Here is an 18,203-nt window from a genome sequence, read left to right on the forward strand (position 1 = left end):
TGATTTAACCTGTTCATTTGCAGATGACAGGGTAGCAATTCCATCATCCATATGTGGACTAGACAATTGGAAGTGACAAAAAAACTACATTTAGGACCACTCACTCTTGTATTCTTGTTTTGGTTGGTTCATTTAATTAATCCTCCCAATGCGTTCACTCTTGAAGTGTACTTTAAATGTTCCGTCACGTAGCTCTGCCCTGTTCCAGGTGTTTGTCCCTCAAAGCAAAAGCACATACGAGGCAGCATGCATACAAGTACAAAAACCAAGCCAATCATATTAGTAGCTCCTTACTTACTCCCCCTGCCTTTAAATATATTTTCCTGACCTCATTCTGGATTAGATCCAGAAGACATTTTGCATGATAGTGCACATCGGACCCCTTTATGACTGTGATTAAGTTAGGAACAAGAAGGAGAAGGAAAGTAGGTCATTGGGCCAGCAGGTCAGTGAAGCAGATGACATCACAGTTATACAACCGCTGCTCTCTTGCTCACACAACGCTCACTCTGCTGCAGCCACTCGTGCAAATGCTGCCAATACACACAAGTGATCAGCATTTTCCACACCACGTTTCAGTAGATTTATTCATTTCCTTCTTCAGCATCTATTTGTCTTTTCTCATTCTTGAGCTGACTTTTGTATCAGAAAGGAAATAACTCTTTGTTGTGTCCTCATAGACTGGGATGTTGCTGCCCTGCGCTACAATGACAGCCGGAGCAGACCAACAGCCCTGAAAGACGCCTCGGCAACTTTCTGCCCTCTGGGTGAGAAAACTTTCAGCCACTGTCCTCCAAGAGTTGGGGAGCACCATCACTGCAGTGTTCCCACCCGGACCCTGCCTTCATCCAGCACCACCTTCCTCATCCTCTCACAGGACTGGCTGTACTGTCAGTAAAGTAAGATTAAGTTTGGCCTCATGATTTGATACTTTATAATTAAGAGTATATTTTTCATTATTAATGATAGGCAAACAATATCTTAACACAAATGGTAACTGGACTGCACTTATATAGCCCTTTCTACCCCTTCATGGTGCCCAAGCGCTTTACAATCCAGAGAAGTGACAAAGTTGGTACATCTTGTCATTGTTTGTGATGTTTTCTTTCCCTCACAGGTTAATTCACAAATGTCTACCTCACGATTCAAAGAACACTCACCAACACTGCAACCCTGAATCTGATACACAATGACCTCAAGCATTGACCAGTGAGTATAAAATATATGTATATATGCTATAGCATAGCACTGTATATATATTAGAATTAGAGTCAACATGTTTGTAATCTTCTTCAACTAATGATGTTATTTTTCCCCCCCTCAGAGATGACAGCAGTATTATTGATGGGTTATTGGAAGAAGATGAAAAGGACAAAGCAAAACGGTAACATGCTTGTGGCTTGAATTCAGACAATGAAGGCCAAACTGTGGCTGGAAAGTTAAAATGTGTGCCCACAGTGTGTCCCGCAACAAGTCAGAGAAGAAACGCAGAGACCAGTTCAATGTCCTCATCAAGGAGCTGGGCACCATGTTGCCGGGCAACATCCGTAAGATGGACAAATCCACTATTTTGCAGAAGAGCATTGATTTTCTGCACAAACACAAGGGTGAGAACCTGTCATGGCCACAAGATCATCTGCTTGTCGTAAAGCTTGAGTTCATGTGGATTGTTGACCTGCTTTCTGTCTGCTCTAATAGAAATCGCTGCTCATTCAGAGTCAAATGAGATCAGACAAGATTGGAAGCCTCCATTTCTTAGTAATGAAGAGTTTACTCAGCTGATGTTGGAGGTGAGTGAGAGTAATCTTTATATGTGTGCCTTTATTTTTGGTCATGTGCATGAATATGAGTGAATTAAGAATATATTTTCTTTCTTTCAGTCCTTAGATGGATTTTTTCTTGCAATTATGACTGATGGGCATATAATCTACGTCTCTGAGAGTGTGACGTCCCTACTAGAGCACTTACCAGTGAGTGTAATGTGGACAGATCAAGAAGAGCACAAAAGGGTCTGCTGGACTTGCTTAAGTCCTGGACTTCCTGCTCCAAAAGAAGTATAAGTATCTGGATTCCCTACCAGTCAGAACTGAAGAAGCCTCTTGGATGAGAGGTGAAACGTTTTTCAAACAACCTTTAGCAAGTCCAGTTGATTTTTTTTTTGTTGCTCTTCTTGATTTAGCGTATGACTGAGAACCCTAACAGACAATGTGGACAGAGATGATGTCCACGTGTTGCCTGGACCATCATAAGCTCAAAAATTAATTTGTGTCTACTCCATTGTCTGTTTCAGTCTGATCTTGTGGATCAGAACCTGTTAAACTTCCTGCCCTCTGGTGAGCACTCTGATGTGTACAAGGCTCTGTCCTCTCATATCAATGAAGGAGAGACACTGACACCTGAATATCTGAAAAGTAAGGGAATGCTTTATTTCAGCCATTTCTTTTCTCATGTTCTTTTTAATGCTTCCTTTTTTTTTCTTGTGCCAAGCAAAAAATCAGCTCGAGTTCTGTTGCCACATGCTCCGAGGAACGATTGACCCCAAACCGCCCCCTGTGTATGAATATGTCAAGTTCATTGGAAACTTTAAGTCCCTGAATAATGGTGAGTTACAGTATTGTGTGAAAGTTGTCAGCATTTTGAGCTGATTCTTGGCTGTAAACCTTTTTATTTTGGGGTTTTGTTTCTCACCAGTGCCTCACTGCACCCGCAACGGTTTTGACAGAATACTCCAGCGCTCACTTCACTCTGCCTTTGACGACAGCGTTTGTCTCATAGCAACTGTGAGGCTTGCCAAACCACAGTTTATCAAGGTAATAATGGTCATTCATTCTTCCATTACTTATCTCTCATTTTGCCTTCACAGTTACACCCAGTCCACTCTTCATTATGTTGGCAACCATTTAAAATAATAAAAACAAAAACAAACACTTTATCACCAGTTTTATTGAGTCTTATGAAAAATTGTGGCATTCCAAATCACGGAATAATGCAGAAACGTTGTCAGAACCTGTGAGGTAAAGCCCGACAACAGCAGGCGGCAAACAAAACCCATTTCAAGAGAAGACGAGCACGAAAGTCCAGCTCGTCAGCCTCTAAAGGTCCAAGTGCCCTTGAGCAGGATTCTGAACCCCAATTTGCTGCTGAAAGATGCTCCACTGGTGTGTGAGTTTGTGTGTGAGGTGGTGGTGCCTTACATGGAAGCTTCTGCCACCAGTGTGTGAATGGGTGAATGCTGGAACTGTTATAAAGCTGTTATAAAACACTCAGCCAGACAACACACACGGGATAATGTCTACATTTTGTACCTCACAGGAGATGTGCACAGTAGAAGAGCCCAACGAGGAATTCACCTCCAGACATAGCTTGGAGTGGAAGTTTCTGTTCTTGGACCACAGGTACAGTTTAGTTTTTTTGTTGTTAAAATATATTTGTTCCAGTATAACCTGCTCCCAATGCCTGAATCTGATGTTCCCACATTAATCCTGATGAAGTATAATAATAGTCTGACCAAAGCTGTCCTATCACTGCATGACTTCATGTTTACTGCTTTGAACTAGTCTTCCTTTCCCTCGTGCATTTCCTGGTCCGACTGTAATAAGCGACCCGTCGCCGAACGGTTCGAGTGATTCCGAGGAATGACAGTAATATTTTCTTTATTTGTTCAGAGCTCCACCCATCATAGGCTACCTCCCATTCGAGGTTCTGGGAACATCGGGGTATGACTACTACCATGTGGATGACCTGGAGACCCTGGCCAAATGCCACGAACACTGTAAGTTCGTCTCTGATTATCTACAACTCATTGAGCCTTCGAATGAACTTTGTTTAATTGTGTGTATGTAGTGATGCAATATGGCAAAGGCAAATCCTGCTACTACCGATTCCTCACCAAAGGGCAGCAGTGGATTTGGCTCCAGACCCACTACTACATCACCTACCACCAGTGGAACTCCAGACCAGAATTTGTTGTTTGCACACACGCTGTTGTCAGGTAACGGAAAGATTGAATGATAATGCTCATCTTTCACTGTAATCACAACATGCACAGTTACGTGCATTTCTCTTCATCGTCTACAGTTACGCTGAAGTAAGAGCAGAACAGCGCAGAGAACTTGGAATTGAAGAAATGCAGCCTGAAGTCACAGCAGATAAGGTGAGTCTCACGTCCAACATTAATAGTGGGGTGAATGAAATATGTGATGTTTTGTGACTTCAGTGACTTAACCCTTCACCCCACAGCAGTCCCAGGATTCTGGGTCAGAGTCCCAGCTTAACACATCCAGTCTGAAGGATGCTCTAGAGCGCTTCAGCCACAGCAGGACACCCTCAGCTTCGTCTCGCAGTTCACGCAAGTCTTCGCACACTGCTGTGTCTGATCCAGCCTGTGAGCACCTCGTTGTCGAGCCTCCCAACAGGGAGTCTCTATGAATGATTTTATATTTCTGCTTTTTATTTATTTATTTATTGATCTGAACATCATCTTTGTATTTGCCTCTCAGCCTCACAGATGAAGCTTCAGGGTGACAGAAGTACGCCAGGAAGGCAGTCTGCTTCTGCTGTGGAGATGACGTCACAACGACGGTCATCCATCAGCAGTCAGGTAAGTGATGGGATGAAAACAGTCTAGCGTGTTGTATCTCAGGGGGAGGCTTCTGCTCTATAAGAATTGAGATTTTGTTAACAACAAAGAAACATTCACATTTTGCACAATGAGATGTGTCCGGTAGCACAAGTATGCGATAGTGTAAATTCATGTAAGTCTGTAACATATATAATAATCCAGCTTTTATTCATTACCTACAGTAACAAAATGTATTGATTAATTAATATCCAGAAATGAACATCCTTAATAGATGACATTAGAATAAACATGCTCTGGAAAACAAGCATTAAGTGATCACAAAGTTATAATAAAAAGAGAAATTATTTGGAATTAGTGTGCTATTGCGCAACCACGCAGTTTAGAGAGAACATTGTTGTTGTTGAGGGCTTAGAGGTCAGTCATGTCTGTTGCTGAATACCTTAGAGGATTGAGGAACACTGGAGAAAGCACCAATTTATGACAAAACACAGGCCTGACAGTTTCCGGTACTGTACCGGTACTTCAATAGTTACACTCAAAGATAAACAGCTGAGCTCAAATAGATTCTTTATAATCAGTGATTTGAAGCATTCTGTGAATTCAAGTGTTCCACGGCTATTTTCTTTTGTGTCTGTGTTATTTTTTTCTTAGCTGTCAATGAGCTCCCAAACTACAGAGCAGAACATGACGTCATCCATGGTTTCTCCACCCCCACCCCCACCCCCACCACAACCCCCAACACAACAGCAGCAACACCAAGTTCAGACCAACGGCAAGGTAAGAGATTTAACTGATTTGATCATGTCCTATCCTTGGACACAGATGGACAGCACCCAAATTTGTCTGATTCTGACAGTGCCGTTTGATGCATGAACCACCAAATAAATGCTTTCCTCTTTTGCCTGTTAGATCATGTCTGCCAGTCTCTGGTGGCTGATAATGAATAGCTTACTAAAGTATTAATGATTCAATAAACTCAGACGTCGGCATTTCATTTCCCTCTGTGTTGTTCTTATAGTCGATGGTGCAGTTCTGCAGCCAGCTAGAAGCCATGCAAAATCTGAAAGAGCAGCTGGAGCAGAGGACGAGGATGATTGAGGCCAACATTCAGCGGCAGCAGGATGAGCTGCATCAGATCCAGGATGAGCTACAGAAAGTCCAGGGGCAGAACCTGCAGGTGAGACTGAAGAGCTAAACATGCAGCCATGTAGACGTAGCATTGTTTGGCTATTTGATTGTTTTCTTTACTGTTTGGCTGTCTAGCTTTTACAGTTTCAGGAGTCAGACTTTAAAAAAAAATATGTTTCAGGTGTTCTTGCCAAAAGGAACTGGAGGACTAAATCAGAGCGGTATTCAGATGACCCAGGGAAATGCGGTGCAGCAAGAGGGAACGGTCAGCATGCAGGGCCAGCTGGTGTCAGCAGGGCCTCTACAGAACAGCATACAGCCACAACATGCGGTCCAAACCCAGGCTCAGCAACAAACGCTTCGACGGGAACAGAACTCAGCATTCTCACAAGTCAGAAAAACAGGATGCTTTTCCTTTTCTTCTCGTTTAATGCTCCTGGCTTACAGGTACTTTGGTTTTGTGCCTTTCAGTCTCAGCGGTCGTCTTTTGCTCTGCAGCCTCAACAAAACCCACTGTCTGCATCGCTCTTCAACACAATGATGATCCCTCAGCAAAGTCCCACTAATGTGGTCCAGATTGCCACCAGTCTGGCGCAAAGTACTGGACACAACACTCCTGCTGTGGCCACATTTGCTCAGGACCGTGCGACTCAGATTCGGTTTGCACCTTCACTTGTACTCATTTTATTTTTGTTTCACAGTTTTATTTTGTTGCCTGGCAAGTGAATTTGTTTTTATATCTAAAGTAATTAATTGCACCATTGTGATGCCCACCACTAATTAGATATTGTACAATTCTGCAACAAGTTTGACTGTGTGCAAAAGTGAAAATGAAAAAGACTCAACTTAATCTTCATCTTCCCTTTGCCCATTCCTTCACTAACAGGTTTCCTGCTGGTCCACAGCTGCTCACTAAGCTTGTAACGGGGCAGATGGCCTGCGGTGCAGTCATGGTCCCCACAACCATGTTTATGGGCCAAGTGGTGACGGCCTTCGCTCCTCAGCAGGGCCAGACACAGACCATCAGCATTTCCCAGCAGACGCCACAGCAGCATCAGCAAGAGCCGCAGATGCAGCAGCAGGCACAGGTCACAGCCATGCACCCGGGGCAGGCGTCACTGGCCCAGCAGCAAACACAGTTCCTACAGGTAACGCTCAGAGGGAGATTCCTGCATCAGTCTAGCTATAAAGAATGGATAAGTCAAACAGTTTATCAAGATATTTCTTTATTTGCCTCTTACAATGCTTCAAAGCTGCTCATTTTTAACAATCTACATTTTTCCAATCTTAAATTCCACTTAAGGCTCCTCAGCTTCTTCATGGAAACCCGCCCACCCAGTTGATCCTGCAGGCAGCATTCCCTTTGCAGCAGCAGGGCACCTTCACTGCCCCAGCCCAACCGCTGCTACAACAGCAGAAACATCAACTCGCCCCTCACAGGTCGGAGAGTTTGTCTGATCGATCTGCCACGCAGCCACAGTAGCTGTCTAAAGACAATCAGAGCAACAGATGTGTGGAGTTCTGCTGAAAGGGCAGCACTGAGAGCCTCATAGGTTGAGAAGATGGGCAGGTGGTGGCTTCCTCCCGTCCCAAGGATCTTTTGCTGTTTGCACTTAACTCCTGAGAAACAGTGCTGCAGAGAACCCGGGGGGTGGATCCGCCGTGGCTCTGCCAAGAGGCTTTAGCCCCGTCTTAAAGCTTTTCCTCCAAGAATCAGGAAGACACAATCTCTGTGAACAACTTCCCCACACCAACTTCTCCTGGCCCCTTCCCTGTCTCTCTCTCTCTCTCTCTCTGTGTGTGTGTGGTCCTCAAAGGATTATTTCATGCTGAACTCTCAATCAGGCTTCAAATACATCTTGTAGCCAGAAGTTATCTCCTAACCATTATCTTTTCTTTTTTTACGAAACATAATTATGCGTCAGAAAATATTTTTAACTGTGTGGTGTAGATTGAAATTTAACTGTACAGACATCATGTGTAATATATTATGTAAATACAATGAAGAAAATAATATTTTATATGGTGCATGAAATGCTTACGGCAGTCTGTTATTTGCAGCTTTGAAGTTTATTTTATTTTTTTAGTATTCAAAGAAAAGGTCTTGAACGATATTTATCGACTTCCTTTCGCCCTGACAATAGCTGCCCCAATGCCGCTTGTTGTCAGTTTGTTTAATCCTTGACCCACGTTTTTTGCAGAATTTCAGAAAAACTACAAAAGGTTTTAAGATGTGTATAAAATGCACACACTGAAGAATAAATACATTAGCATTTTAATGACCAAGGTTAAGCTAAATGTATAAAATTCACCTGCGAAGATTTTCTTTGTGATCCATCCCTTTTTCAGAGGTATATCATTGTTGACAGGGTAGAAAGAGGTAGACATTCTTATTCCAAGCGTCTGCAGCCTTCATAAACTGGCATTTCTAATCTTTTAGATTGATACGGTGATATTGTCAAACACAAAAAGGTCTCTTCTCCACAAACCGGAGAGCATAAGACTGAGATTCTACTCTGCATCGCTGTTTGTGATCTGAACTAACTACTGAAGGAAATATCTGGCTCCATAGTTGCTCATTGCTCCACTGTGTGTTTTCAGGCTAGTTAGCAGATAACTTTGTCCGACTGCCTGCTACTCGGTGCTGGGAGCAATGGCAGTGAACCAAAGAAAACCCAAACGTCAAGCTGAAAGATGCTAAAAGCTCAAAAAAATGGAGGGAAAGTGCAGCATCAGGTGATATTGTTCTGTAGATGAATGTCCAATATAAAAGGTAGTCATGTGGTCCATAGTTATGTAAATATCAATTATAGCATCTCAAAAAACATGGTTGGATTCATGTAAAATACTTTGGGAAACAATATGAGTCAAATAAAAATAAAAACGAGGGGTTTTCCCAGTAAAACCAGATCGTTTTGTGCCATTTGAAAACGGAACTCGCTGTCAGGTGCGCTGGATGAATGGCCTTGTCAAACCCATGATGACATTTACGATATATGAACGTCTGTGCAGACGCAGGCCTAAAACACATTCTAGTTTGACAGACTTCTCACCTCACCGTCCGATGCATTGGTATCAGCACAGCCCATTATTTATCTGTGTGAAGTGACTGTGCTGAACATCCTCTCTCTCTGCTAACAAGTCTTTGACCTTTGACCCGAGGCATCTGGTGACCTATTTTGTCCCTGTTTCTCAGTTTTAATTTGAGCTGTCCTGATCTGTCAAACATGTTTTCTTACACCTCTAAATTCCCCTCTGCAGTTTGAAGCACTGAAAAGAAGTGCTCAAAATGTGAGTAATGCACCACAGAGGCTTTTCAACCGGTAATGTTACATTACCGGTCATTTGCTCCTCACTGCTTTGGGATGTTTTTACCATGGGTTGGCAAATGTAGAAAGCTTTCCTAGCAGGTCACAATGACCCAGTTTAGGTTTTTTCAGGGAAGAATGCTTTAGAGGATTAATTAACTATGTAATGCAACAGCTGCCATTTACAGCGCCTGAACATGTATGGAATCTGTTTTGATTTACTCGAGGTTAAATACTGTCACGTTATCATGACGCGTTTAAATAGTTCATAGTTATTATTATGGGATTACTCCCAATGCATATTGACATTTGGCTTGCATCGTTCCTTGACACAGGCCCGTGTGGAGATGTAGTTCTAGTTGGTCACGCTCTATATTCAGTGCCAATGTTACAAGTTGGAGTGGAGCCACATAAATCATCCATTCACACGTTGATTTTTTTCAAAATTTGGGGGAAAACAAAATTGTATGCCAAGCTGTGACCCTGAACAAGCGACCACGATGCAGATATGAGCTCGATAATATTGTCTTTACCATTAGTAAAGTTCATTATTGGTGAAATCATGTATGACAACTTGCACATAAACACATACGTTATAACGCGGAATAAGATAAAAGTTTATCACGCCTTTACAACATAGCGGCAGAATAATTCACAATTGATATAAAAAACAACAACTTTGGAGTCAAAGTAATCTTAACATCATTTATGATGGGTTTTGTCTAATTTTTAAGCACTTAAAACACAACTTGTGTGTGAGGGTGAAGAGTCTGGAAACATGACTCTTAAATGAAAAAAACAGGATACCTAAAAGAATGTAATTGATGCCAAAGGTTTCTCACGAGGAGACGTTTGGCTGCAGGTAATGTTGCACAATGTATAATAGGACATTAATTAAATGATTTTTCTTCTACTGGGACACGCCCTATTAAAGCTAGTGTTTGTACACGACATCAAAGACATGAGAAAGGGCACATGAAGGAGAAACAAACTGACATCCAGACTTATTTCCTCTGGGATGCTTCTGAACCTCAACTGGACATTCAAAGTGTTTTCCTTCATACTGGGAATCACTCAAATTGACAGAATGGTTTTGAGGATAACACCAAGTTATTAATCTGTCATTGTCAAATCACAAGAACATAGGGGTAGATGTTTGTCATCCAAAGAGAGGGAACCCCTGAAGGACACAGTGCGTTGTGTTTAATATTGTGTAGCGCTGATGTACGCACTGTGCGTCAGGACAGGTAGAGCGCACCTTTAATTCAGCTGGATAACATGATTTGCTGCTGTGCAATGACACAGGAATTTGTAGGTTGTTGGGTTGTAACTAAAACAAACAAACAAACATCACAACAGGTGAGTGAAGCGATATGAGAGGTTTGCTGTCAAACCCAAGTCCGGAGAAGATCCACCAGATCGATCAATCAATCAGGACTGGGAAATCCTTTAGCGATGTAAAGCCACTGCTGCCACCTGCTGGTTACTTTTAAGCTCTGGCAATAAACTTCAATCAGGAATTACTGCCAGAATTGTACGGACTGTAGTCTCTGGCGATTGGCTGCACCCTCAATGAGTAATCCCAAATCAAACATTCATCATTCTAAAACGCACTTTTCACAGGTGCCTGCCTGCTTGCTGCTGTACATTAGATTCCTGAGCCAAACCACTCAACTCATCACACAACCCCCAGATGCAAAAGCATCTCCCGTCTGAGAATAAACCTTTTTAAATGTCTCTGGTATTTGTGGAATCTAGTCGTTACCTTTGTTCTCTCGACTCCCGAGGTTGATATTTTTTCCTTTGTTGAAGCTCAGATAAACTCAGAACCAAAGATTCATTTGAAAATCAGACGACACATGAAGCGTTTTTATTGAGAGTTTTTATATTCGTAGGCATTTTGACCAACATGACTGAGGACAAGCTGTCAAATATTGACACCACAGCTTTTGCTTGTTCACTTATAAAAAACTATTACCGTTCCTGGACTATAGCGACCCCCTGCCTGTTTCAACAGTCCGTGTTATTAAAACGAAAAAACGAATGAAACTAAATAAATAGTTTTAAATTAAAAGAGGCTTCTACTGCATTGTTGGGATCTGGTGTCACGACTACAACTACTTTTGGAAAAAGGAGCAAATGGGACATACTGGTTTTAATAACCGAGGAAGATTCCATCTGTGGAGGTCATTACTGACCTTCAACCCTGATGCACACTTTGCTCACCATCGCTACCCATCACTAGTATTTTAGAGGGGTGCACATAAAGTATGGCGAAGTTACTCAGGTACTCAACATGTCTACACACCTGGACAACAGGTATTGCAGTGGTACAGGACTCAGTCTCACTGACAGACGCCTCCTATGTCAACAGAGAAATAAGGAAATATTTAGACGGTTCCTTTGCCTCAGATAAAATCTAACCGTGAATAAGTCTCTCCATTATGTGCTATTTGTTCGGTCTTCCTAAGCAGAAAATCTTAGAGCAACAACAACAGCTGATCCTTATTAAAAAGTGTGCCGGTGAAGAAGAAAAAAAAAAGTCTACAGTTACTACTCTGTCAATGGTTATCCGACTGCACCGTCTCAAGCCAAATCAACAAAACTCATTACTCAAACATCAAACCAATGCAAAGGTGTTGAAATGGACTCAGTGTCTGATGGCGGTGTGGGAAGGAAGTGCTGCATGTCAGGCCCCGTTTGTGAGCCACACTTCCTTTTAGAGAAGGGTCAGGGGGAAGTGAGGAACAATCAGTCGTCTTGTGAGGAGGAAACTGCTCTGAAGAGAGCTACAGCCCAACCTGCCTCTCCAAGCTAGCCTCCGTAGCTCCTTCCTTCTACCTGAGGCTCTTACTTTGTCTCACTTGAAGTTTTCTGTTTGATGATAAATGTGCTTCTTACTTGATTAAGATAAATCGTTGATTTGCTGGAATCTAACAACTACACCTCCCATGAGGCTTTGATGTGCACTAGAGGATGCAACGCTTGGGGAATTTTATGTAACGCTAATAGAAACCCACAGAGTTAGACTGCAGAGTCTAGTTAAGCAATGTTTGCACTCTGTTTAGCATGTCACACTTTCTACTGGACATATAGAAGAGAGGGACAGAGGGACAGAGTCAAACCTGCAGACCCTCCACAGCAATGTGACCAAAGTTAACAAGTATATTCACAGAAAACCTGAAAGTCTTTTGTCCAATTATGGTCCAGCTTCTGGCTTGATGAACAGAGCGGACAAGGCAAACGCCAGGAAAACGATCCCACCAATGATTGTAACTATGGAAACAAAACAAGGAGAAGAAAACATTTTAATTGGAGGTTAGACAAATATTAAGGGATGCTTCACCAAACGGATCAATCAATTTAGCTTTCTTCATTTCAGGTAATTTAAGTAATAAGTTGGGAAAACATTCCAGCGATGTGCCCGAAGAAGCTGAGGTGGTGTGTTATTACTTCTGACTCATGACAACCGTCCGGTGTAGCACGAAGGCCAATGGAATATAACCCAAACGCCAGCAGCAGACTAAACCTACTGGGACATTCTCAAGTTTCATTTGAAAGAAACCTGCCAAGCCCAGAGAACAACGCACTCCAGACCTCAACTGATTCCAGAACTGAAATCCTGATCAATTTATCGGCTCTTTTATTTGTTTAATACTAAAAGTAACTGAAGGAATAAATATTTAATTTTCCCCCAACACGATCAGTAGTACCACTCACACCATCCATTATTAAAATAACGAGATCCACTGTGCTCTCAAGCAGTGTGTTTCCACCAAACAGAGTTATTCTAAAATGGATTACGATGACAAATGGATCTACTGTAATCTCACCTGTCCTGACAGATATTTTCTGGGCAATCATTCTGCCTCCTATCACAGCCAGTCCTGTACACAAACAGTGCCCGAATGTACCGCCCACCGCCACTCCAAATGGATCCTGGGAAAATGAAACATTTTATTCAAGTTGATGCCACGGATAATTATATGCTGCCTTTACTGAATATTTAATAAACAGAAGACAGCAGTTTGTGGTCTCAAAGATTTGCTTTGCATTGGGGCCACATAAGATGATAATCCACACGCTAAACCAAGTCAGTAAAACCCACGGCTGACAGCGAAGTAAACCAACCTCTCTGGCGGCTAGAATAATAGTAGTCAGCTGTGAGCGATCTCCCCATTCTGCCAAAAAGGTGAGGGTGAGGGCTTGGAGGAAAATGGGTGAGATGATGCTGTGCCACCTTCCCTGAGGAACTGTCGTTCCAGCCTCCACATCCGGCGTCCCATTGGCCAGATTGGAACGCTGGAGCTGCGCAAGAATCGAAAGGATAAACGTGAAACTACAGGACTACTTTCAAGAGAGAATTACATTTGGCTCTCCTGCCAGAGAACATGAAAAGGTGTAGGCGTTAACACCGCGAGTCCGTGTGCCAGTGAAAACATGCCACCAGTCACAGTCACTGTGTTTTAGAGATTTTAATATATTAACATATATTTGAATATATTAGGAGCCATCGCCCTGGAGCTGCTCCACTTCACCTGTTTGTAACGTCGGCTTACCTCTTCATCTTTCTTCTTGATCTCTGCCTGCACCTCCTCCAGTTCCTCCTGGCCTTCTTCTGGACTCATTTTTATCCCCTCTCTCAGCATGCGCACACCAAAGATGGCAAACAGAGCAGTGGACACATAGTACGTGTAGAGTCTAGGAATGATGGTGGTGGCATAGCCAAACAGCACTGGGGGGGGGGGTAAGAAATGACCAAATTACTACTCAGACATGAAAACAATTAAATAAAATGATGTCCAGGCACTCACCTGAAAGACAAGTCATCAGTCCCAGGGCCAGCATCGCGCCTGCCAGCACCGTGAGGCGGTTGTAGCGCATGGCCATGATGGCTGCAATAAAAAATGTCTTATCTCCCAACTCAGAGACGATGATGACAGAGATGGAGGCCACAAAGGCATGGATGAAACCCACGTTCCCTTTGCTGGGAGCATCTGGAGAGACGACTGGGCCTATTGGCTGAGCATCTGAAGATTTCTGCAATGAAAAAGAAGAAAACTCTCAAACTCCTGAGCCAACCTGACTCACGTCTCTCGTGATATTAACGATCATCAGCATCACTGGAAAAGCAAACTGAAGTCGTGACGACGGGTTAGTGTGACCTACTTGTTCAAACACACCGAAAATCGACGACAGGTAACTTTAAAAAACAAAACAAAAACCGCTTTGCTAGAAGTATCTATTGTTTAATAATTGAGGTTATTAAACTTTACGCGCGGATCTTTACGCAGCTCCAGGATCACAATACACGCGTCATTTAGCAGCGGCGTTCATACGCGTTTCAGACACAGTGAAGTTTCCTGTTACCTGTTGTAGGGACTGCGCTTGGAGAGGTGGCTTTTGTTCCTCTGGAGCAGCAGCAACTCCGACCGATAACAAAAACACCGCGGCGAGCGGAAACAAGACGTACATCACGTTTCTATGGGCTCGTTCACTTCCTCCGCGGACCCTGAGAGGCATGATCGCTGAACGGAAAGCCCGAATCGGTGCCTGAATCGGTCCCCTTGTCACTCAGCACTAATATAACTAGCAACGAACCTGGCTAGCCTCATATTAGCTAACGACAATCTGAGGGACTCAGGATGTAGCGCCACCTCAGGGCGGAAGTTACGCCCTCGCTGCCGCGTTCAGGAACAAATGATGCGACGTGATTGGTCGAGCAAGAAATGACGTCAAGCTTTGGACGATGATGATGATTAATATATTTATTAGACAGAATGTTAGAGTACAAGTACAGTCAAACAGTAGCATGTATTACAGTACAAGTACAGTCAAACATCCTGTCTAAGAGGAGCATTTCAAAAAAGCCCTGCGGTCTTGTTTCCGTTGGACGATGACCCACCAAAGAACGCCCAGTCTGTCTTCTAAAACTGTTTTGCCCACTTTTAATTATAGAAAGTACTTTTAATTACTAACAAATGTAAAGAAATAGATTTTGTAGTTGATGCGTGACGTTATGGGAAGCCAGTGGAGCTGGAAGAGGCTGAGGTTGCTCTGCTGCCATAACTTGGTTGAGGTGAGGACTTTGGCAGCAATAAAACTGTACACTAGTCTGTCCAGGGATCTGCTGGGTGCCCTCCATACAAGATTCCATTACAATAATCCTATTACATCAACAAAGAGATTAATGAGCAACCACTTTGTAATGCGTGTCCTCCGTTCTTCACATCAGTCTCTATGAAACAGCTCTTCTTTCACATGGAGATAATTTTGTTCTGAAGCACTGAACCCGTCAGCTATATGCAGCATTGTCCTCTTGGCTGCTGTGAAAGCTTCTCTTGTCCATGACCTCCAGATCTTTGATATTTTTAGGATACTGCGGTTCCAAGAGAGGAACACAAACAGAACCCATTCATAGCAGAAATGGTATAAAGGCTTTTCTATAACTTGGGTATGACTCATACTTTCCAATATAAAATTCATGACAAAGCTGTGATGCCAATGCCTGGTTGAAGAGTACATACAGCACAACAAGCCACCAGGTGAGAGACAGGCCTCCAAAAACCAAACTCAGTGAGATGTAGATCAGCAGCTCAGCAAAATAATGCGGACATGACACCAGGTCAAACCAGCCTCCATTTGGTAATCTGTGTGCCAGTGTCTCAACTGCTCCTGAAAGATAAGAAAAGCAACAGAAACGCAGCGACAAAATCAAATACAATGTCCATTGTGACGGTTTTTCCTATCACAAGTGGCACTGTGTATTGGCAACAATGTGGTGACGCGATAAACATCAGAATACAGAGTCAATAAAGCAAACAAACAAGAAAACGTTTAATATCGATCGACTGGTTTTGAGAATCAATACGACATCACTGCACAAGCTCACCTGATTTCCCAGTACGAAGCCTGGCCAGCAGGACCGTGGACTGATGCTGCAAGAGTGAGGCCCATATAAAAAGTGTGACTGCTACTACATGAAACCAGTTCAGCTGAGAGAGGAGAGTCCCAGTCCCTGAAAAGAATAGCAGAAACATCAACCTTCTATTACAGAAGAAGCAGTAAATATTTAAAGACTGTTTCACAACATAGAGCACTCAGTAGAGGTTTACCTTTTCCCAGTCGGTCCGAACAGAGCACCGTAAACCCAAGTGCAACGTAATAAACCAGGCCGAAGACATACTGCACCAAATGCATAGCTCCATCAGAGAAAACACTGACACACAGGCACTCCAGCAGCCTCCTAAGGGAGTGCACGCAGAGCAGCAGCTGCATCAGCAGAGTGGACAGCTGTGGGGCTACACACAGTATGAAAACCTGAATCAGACAGGGAGATACAAGCTGTAGCAGCAGTGGATTTACAGCCTACCTTGACTGTCAGTACTTGGCACACCAGTCAAAATGTCTACTATTCCAGTCAACCACGTTGGGAATGACTGATGATGAAATATAAAGTTCAAGTGCAAGACAAGAAGCAGACCATTCCAGCCAACAGAGACGGCATAGAAGTGCCAGAACCACCTGAGAGACGAGAGAAGCTACATTAAGTCGGTGTTTGCTTTTTGTCTGGCCAACTAATTTAGCACGAAACGATCCACGTTTCAATTTTTAGTGTCAACAATGAAATTACTGCATATATAGTATAGATAACTCGCAAATAAATTAGTTTATAGATCACCACATTGACGTTTGCTAGGTTGTTCCCTAAATAACAGTTACCTTTTTGGGACATCGATCACACACATGCAGTCATCGCGTATATGGGCTTGTTTTGTTTTTCCGTAACGAATAAGATCCTGAAACAAGACGTAAAGACGCCATGTTTTGTGTTCTCTCTGTGCGTGTGGTGAGAATTTGTGCGCAAGTAAAGCAGAAAGGAAAACTAAAGCCAGAAAGGCCCACAAAACATTCACAACGCTCAAAATATCTACACTCCAAATCATCTTCAGCCCTGCCGGATGTTGTTGACGTAGATGTGTGCGTCACCGAAAGGAGACCGCCAGAAAAACGATCGCAAAAGGTTCCGGATGAACTGGAGAAGCTGAAAATGGCAAGCGCATCAAGCAAAGTACTGTACCTTGGATGGTGCTCACGTAGTTGATTTGGTTGCATTCTGCCACTACTTAAGTAGTAGTAAATTTGTTTTGTTATCAAATTATACTTAGTATATTTTTACAAAATGAAGTAATGTAATATGCAGAATTACCTCGAAGAGAGCTATGGTATTACTGATCTTATTGTTTTATGTATTTGTTTTCTGCACTGTACCCTGGTAAATACAGATCGATATTTAGTGAAAGTAGAGTACTGTATTGTATTTTGTAGATTTATCTGTTCAACGCAGTTCTTTGGAGCTGGATCACCTCATCACACTTTGACCTTTACGGCAGAGTTAGCAAACCTGATGTTTGACCTCACGGCCATGGCGCTTCACTCTTGATCAGTTTTTGCTGAGCTTTCTTCTTACAGCTTCACAAGTTGCCTGTGTGTTCCTCCTCTCCACAATGCAGTAACATGTCAAAGAAAAAAAAAAGTGTGTTTTTGTGAAAAGCCTGTGAGGCATTAGGGTCCAGGATGCCTCTTAGAGGAGCACTGTATCCTGTCTGAGGAAGTGTGGACTGTTTCCTGCTTCCCTCCCTCTCTTCCTTCTCCTCAGTGTCCTTCTATATTTTACTCTGACAAAAGCTGGGCCCTCACTGAACCCCTGAATATTGCAGCCAAGTTGGTTTTCTCTGTACTGAAATACCGTAAAATAAGGTTTACGTTGTTAAAATCAGTATGTCCATATTAAGGCACATCCAGGAGCAAGGTTTTATTATAACACAAATAAGTGAGTGTTTGCTTTTTTTCTTACTTGATGAAAACAGAAAGTTGCACCGAGTCCGATAAACCCTCCATGATTTAGTGGTCCCAGTTAACACAATTCTGAGAAAAGAAGTGTGGCGTAGTGAATTCAAGTATCCTGCTGTTTGTTAACAAACAAGTGGCTGTGGCCTATTGTCCCCACAGTGCACAGCAGGACGCCTGATGAAAGGCCCCCCTAAATCCAATGTGTCTTGTTCCTCACTCTATTCATGTTTGCACGTTCAAAGTAGTAGCATGAACATATGTCATTGGGGAAATTTGTAAAAATACAAACAAACAAACAATTAAAAAACCAATAAGGAGCCACATTATATCAC

At 42.8% G+C, this 18,203-nt stretch overlaps 3 protein-coding genes across 3 annotated transcripts; 1 reads left to right on the plus strand and 2 right to left on the minus strand.

Annotated features, from left to right (window-relative positions):
* The first annotated feature begins 1,189 nt into the window (after positions 1–1,189).
* On the plus strand, positions 1,190–7,701 carry clocka (clock circadian regulator a). The gene is made up of 20 exons (XM_068743935.1): positions 1,190–1,209; positions 1,325–1,384; positions 1,459–1,607; positions 1,699–1,790; positions 1,881–1,970; positions 2,291–2,411; positions 2,488–2,601; positions 2,692–2,810; positions 3,313–3,395; positions 3,666–3,772; positions 3,844–3,991; positions 4,078–4,153; positions 4,243–4,384; positions 4,500–4,600; positions 5,234–5,341; positions 5,601–5,759; positions 5,892–6,101; positions 6,182–6,369; positions 6,597–6,858; positions 7,014–7,701. Exons 1-20 carry the CDS (start codon positions 1,190–1,192, stop codon positions 7,191–7,193), a joined length of 2,529 nt encoding a protein of 842 aa, XP_068600036.1. The 3' UTR covers positions 7,194–7,701.
* A 3,171-nt stretch (positions 7,702–10,872) lies between these two features.
* On the minus strand, positions 10,873–14,541 carry tmem165 (transmembrane protein 165). Its single transcript, XM_068743746.1, has 6 exons — positions 14,389–14,541; positions 13,833–14,058; positions 13,578–13,753; positions 13,150–13,326; positions 12,852–12,957; positions 10,873–12,294 (listed from the first exon to the last, which is right to left on the minus strand). Exons 1-6 carry the CDS (start codon positions 14,539–14,541, stop codon positions 12,218–12,220), a joined length of 915 nt encoding a protein of 304 aa, XP_068599847.1. The 3' UTR covers positions 10,873–12,217.
* A 237-nt stretch (positions 14,542–14,778) lies between these two features.
* Positions 14,779–16,964, minus strand: srd5a3 (steroid 5 alpha-reductase 3). Its single transcript, XM_068743795.1, has 5 exons — positions 16,741–16,964; positions 16,391–16,542; positions 16,134–16,319; positions 15,911–16,036; positions 14,779–15,693 (listed from the first exon to the last, which is right to left on the minus strand). Exons 1-5 carry the CDS (start codon positions 16,962–16,964, stop codon positions 15,434–15,436), a joined length of 948 nt encoding a protein of 315 aa, XP_068599896.1. The 3' UTR covers positions 14,779–15,433.
* Positions 16,965–18,203: the final 1,239 nt, after the last annotated feature.

Source organism: Brachionichthys hirsutus, chromosome 9, assembly GCF_040956055.1.
Source record: "Brachionichthys hirsutus isolate HB-005 chromosome 9, CSIRO-AGI_Bhir_v1, whole genome shotgun sequence".
NCBI classification, from domain to species: Eukaryota; Metazoa; Chordata; class Actinopteri; order Lophiiformes; family Brachionichthyidae; genus Brachionichthys; species Brachionichthys hirsutus.

Bases quoted from the DNA above. Each gene is read 5' to 3' on its own strand.
- clocka (XM_068743935.1), top strand. From the start codon at position 1,190: ATGACCTCAAGCATTGACCA. The intron at 1,385-1,458 runs GTAACATGCTTG...GTGTGCCCACAG, and splicing joins GAAAAGGACAAAGCAAAACG to TGTGTCCCGCAACAAGTCAG. The intron at 3,773-3,843 runs GTAAGTTCGTCT...GTGTGTATGTAG, and splicing joins GGCCAAATGCCACGAACACT to TGATGCAATATGGCAAAGGC.
- srd5a3 (XM_068743795.1), bottom strand. From the start codon at position 16,964: ATGATTTGGAGTGTAGATATTTTGAGCGTTGTGAATGTTTTGTGGGCC. The intron at 16,543-16,740 runs GTAACTGTTATT...CTCGTCTCTCAG, and splicing joins GTGATCGATGTCCCAAAAAG to GTGGTTCTGGCACTTCTATG. The intron at 16,320-16,390 runs GTAGGCTGTAAA...TACTGTGTGTAG, and splicing joins GCCAAGTACTGACAGTCAAG to CCCCACAGCTGTCCACTCTG.
- tmem165 (XM_068743746.1), bottom strand. From the start codon at position 14,541: ATGCCTCTCAGGGTCCGCGGAGGAAGTGAACGAGCCCATAGAAACGTG. The intron at 13,754-13,832 runs GTGAGTGCCTGG...CCCCCCCCCCAG, and splicing joins ACTGATGACTTGTCTTTCAG to TGCTGTTTGGCTATGCCACC. The intron at 12,958-13,149 runs GTTGGTTTACTT...TCATTTTCCCAG, and splicing joins TTATTCTAGCCGCCAGAGAG to GATCCATTTGGAGTGGCGGT.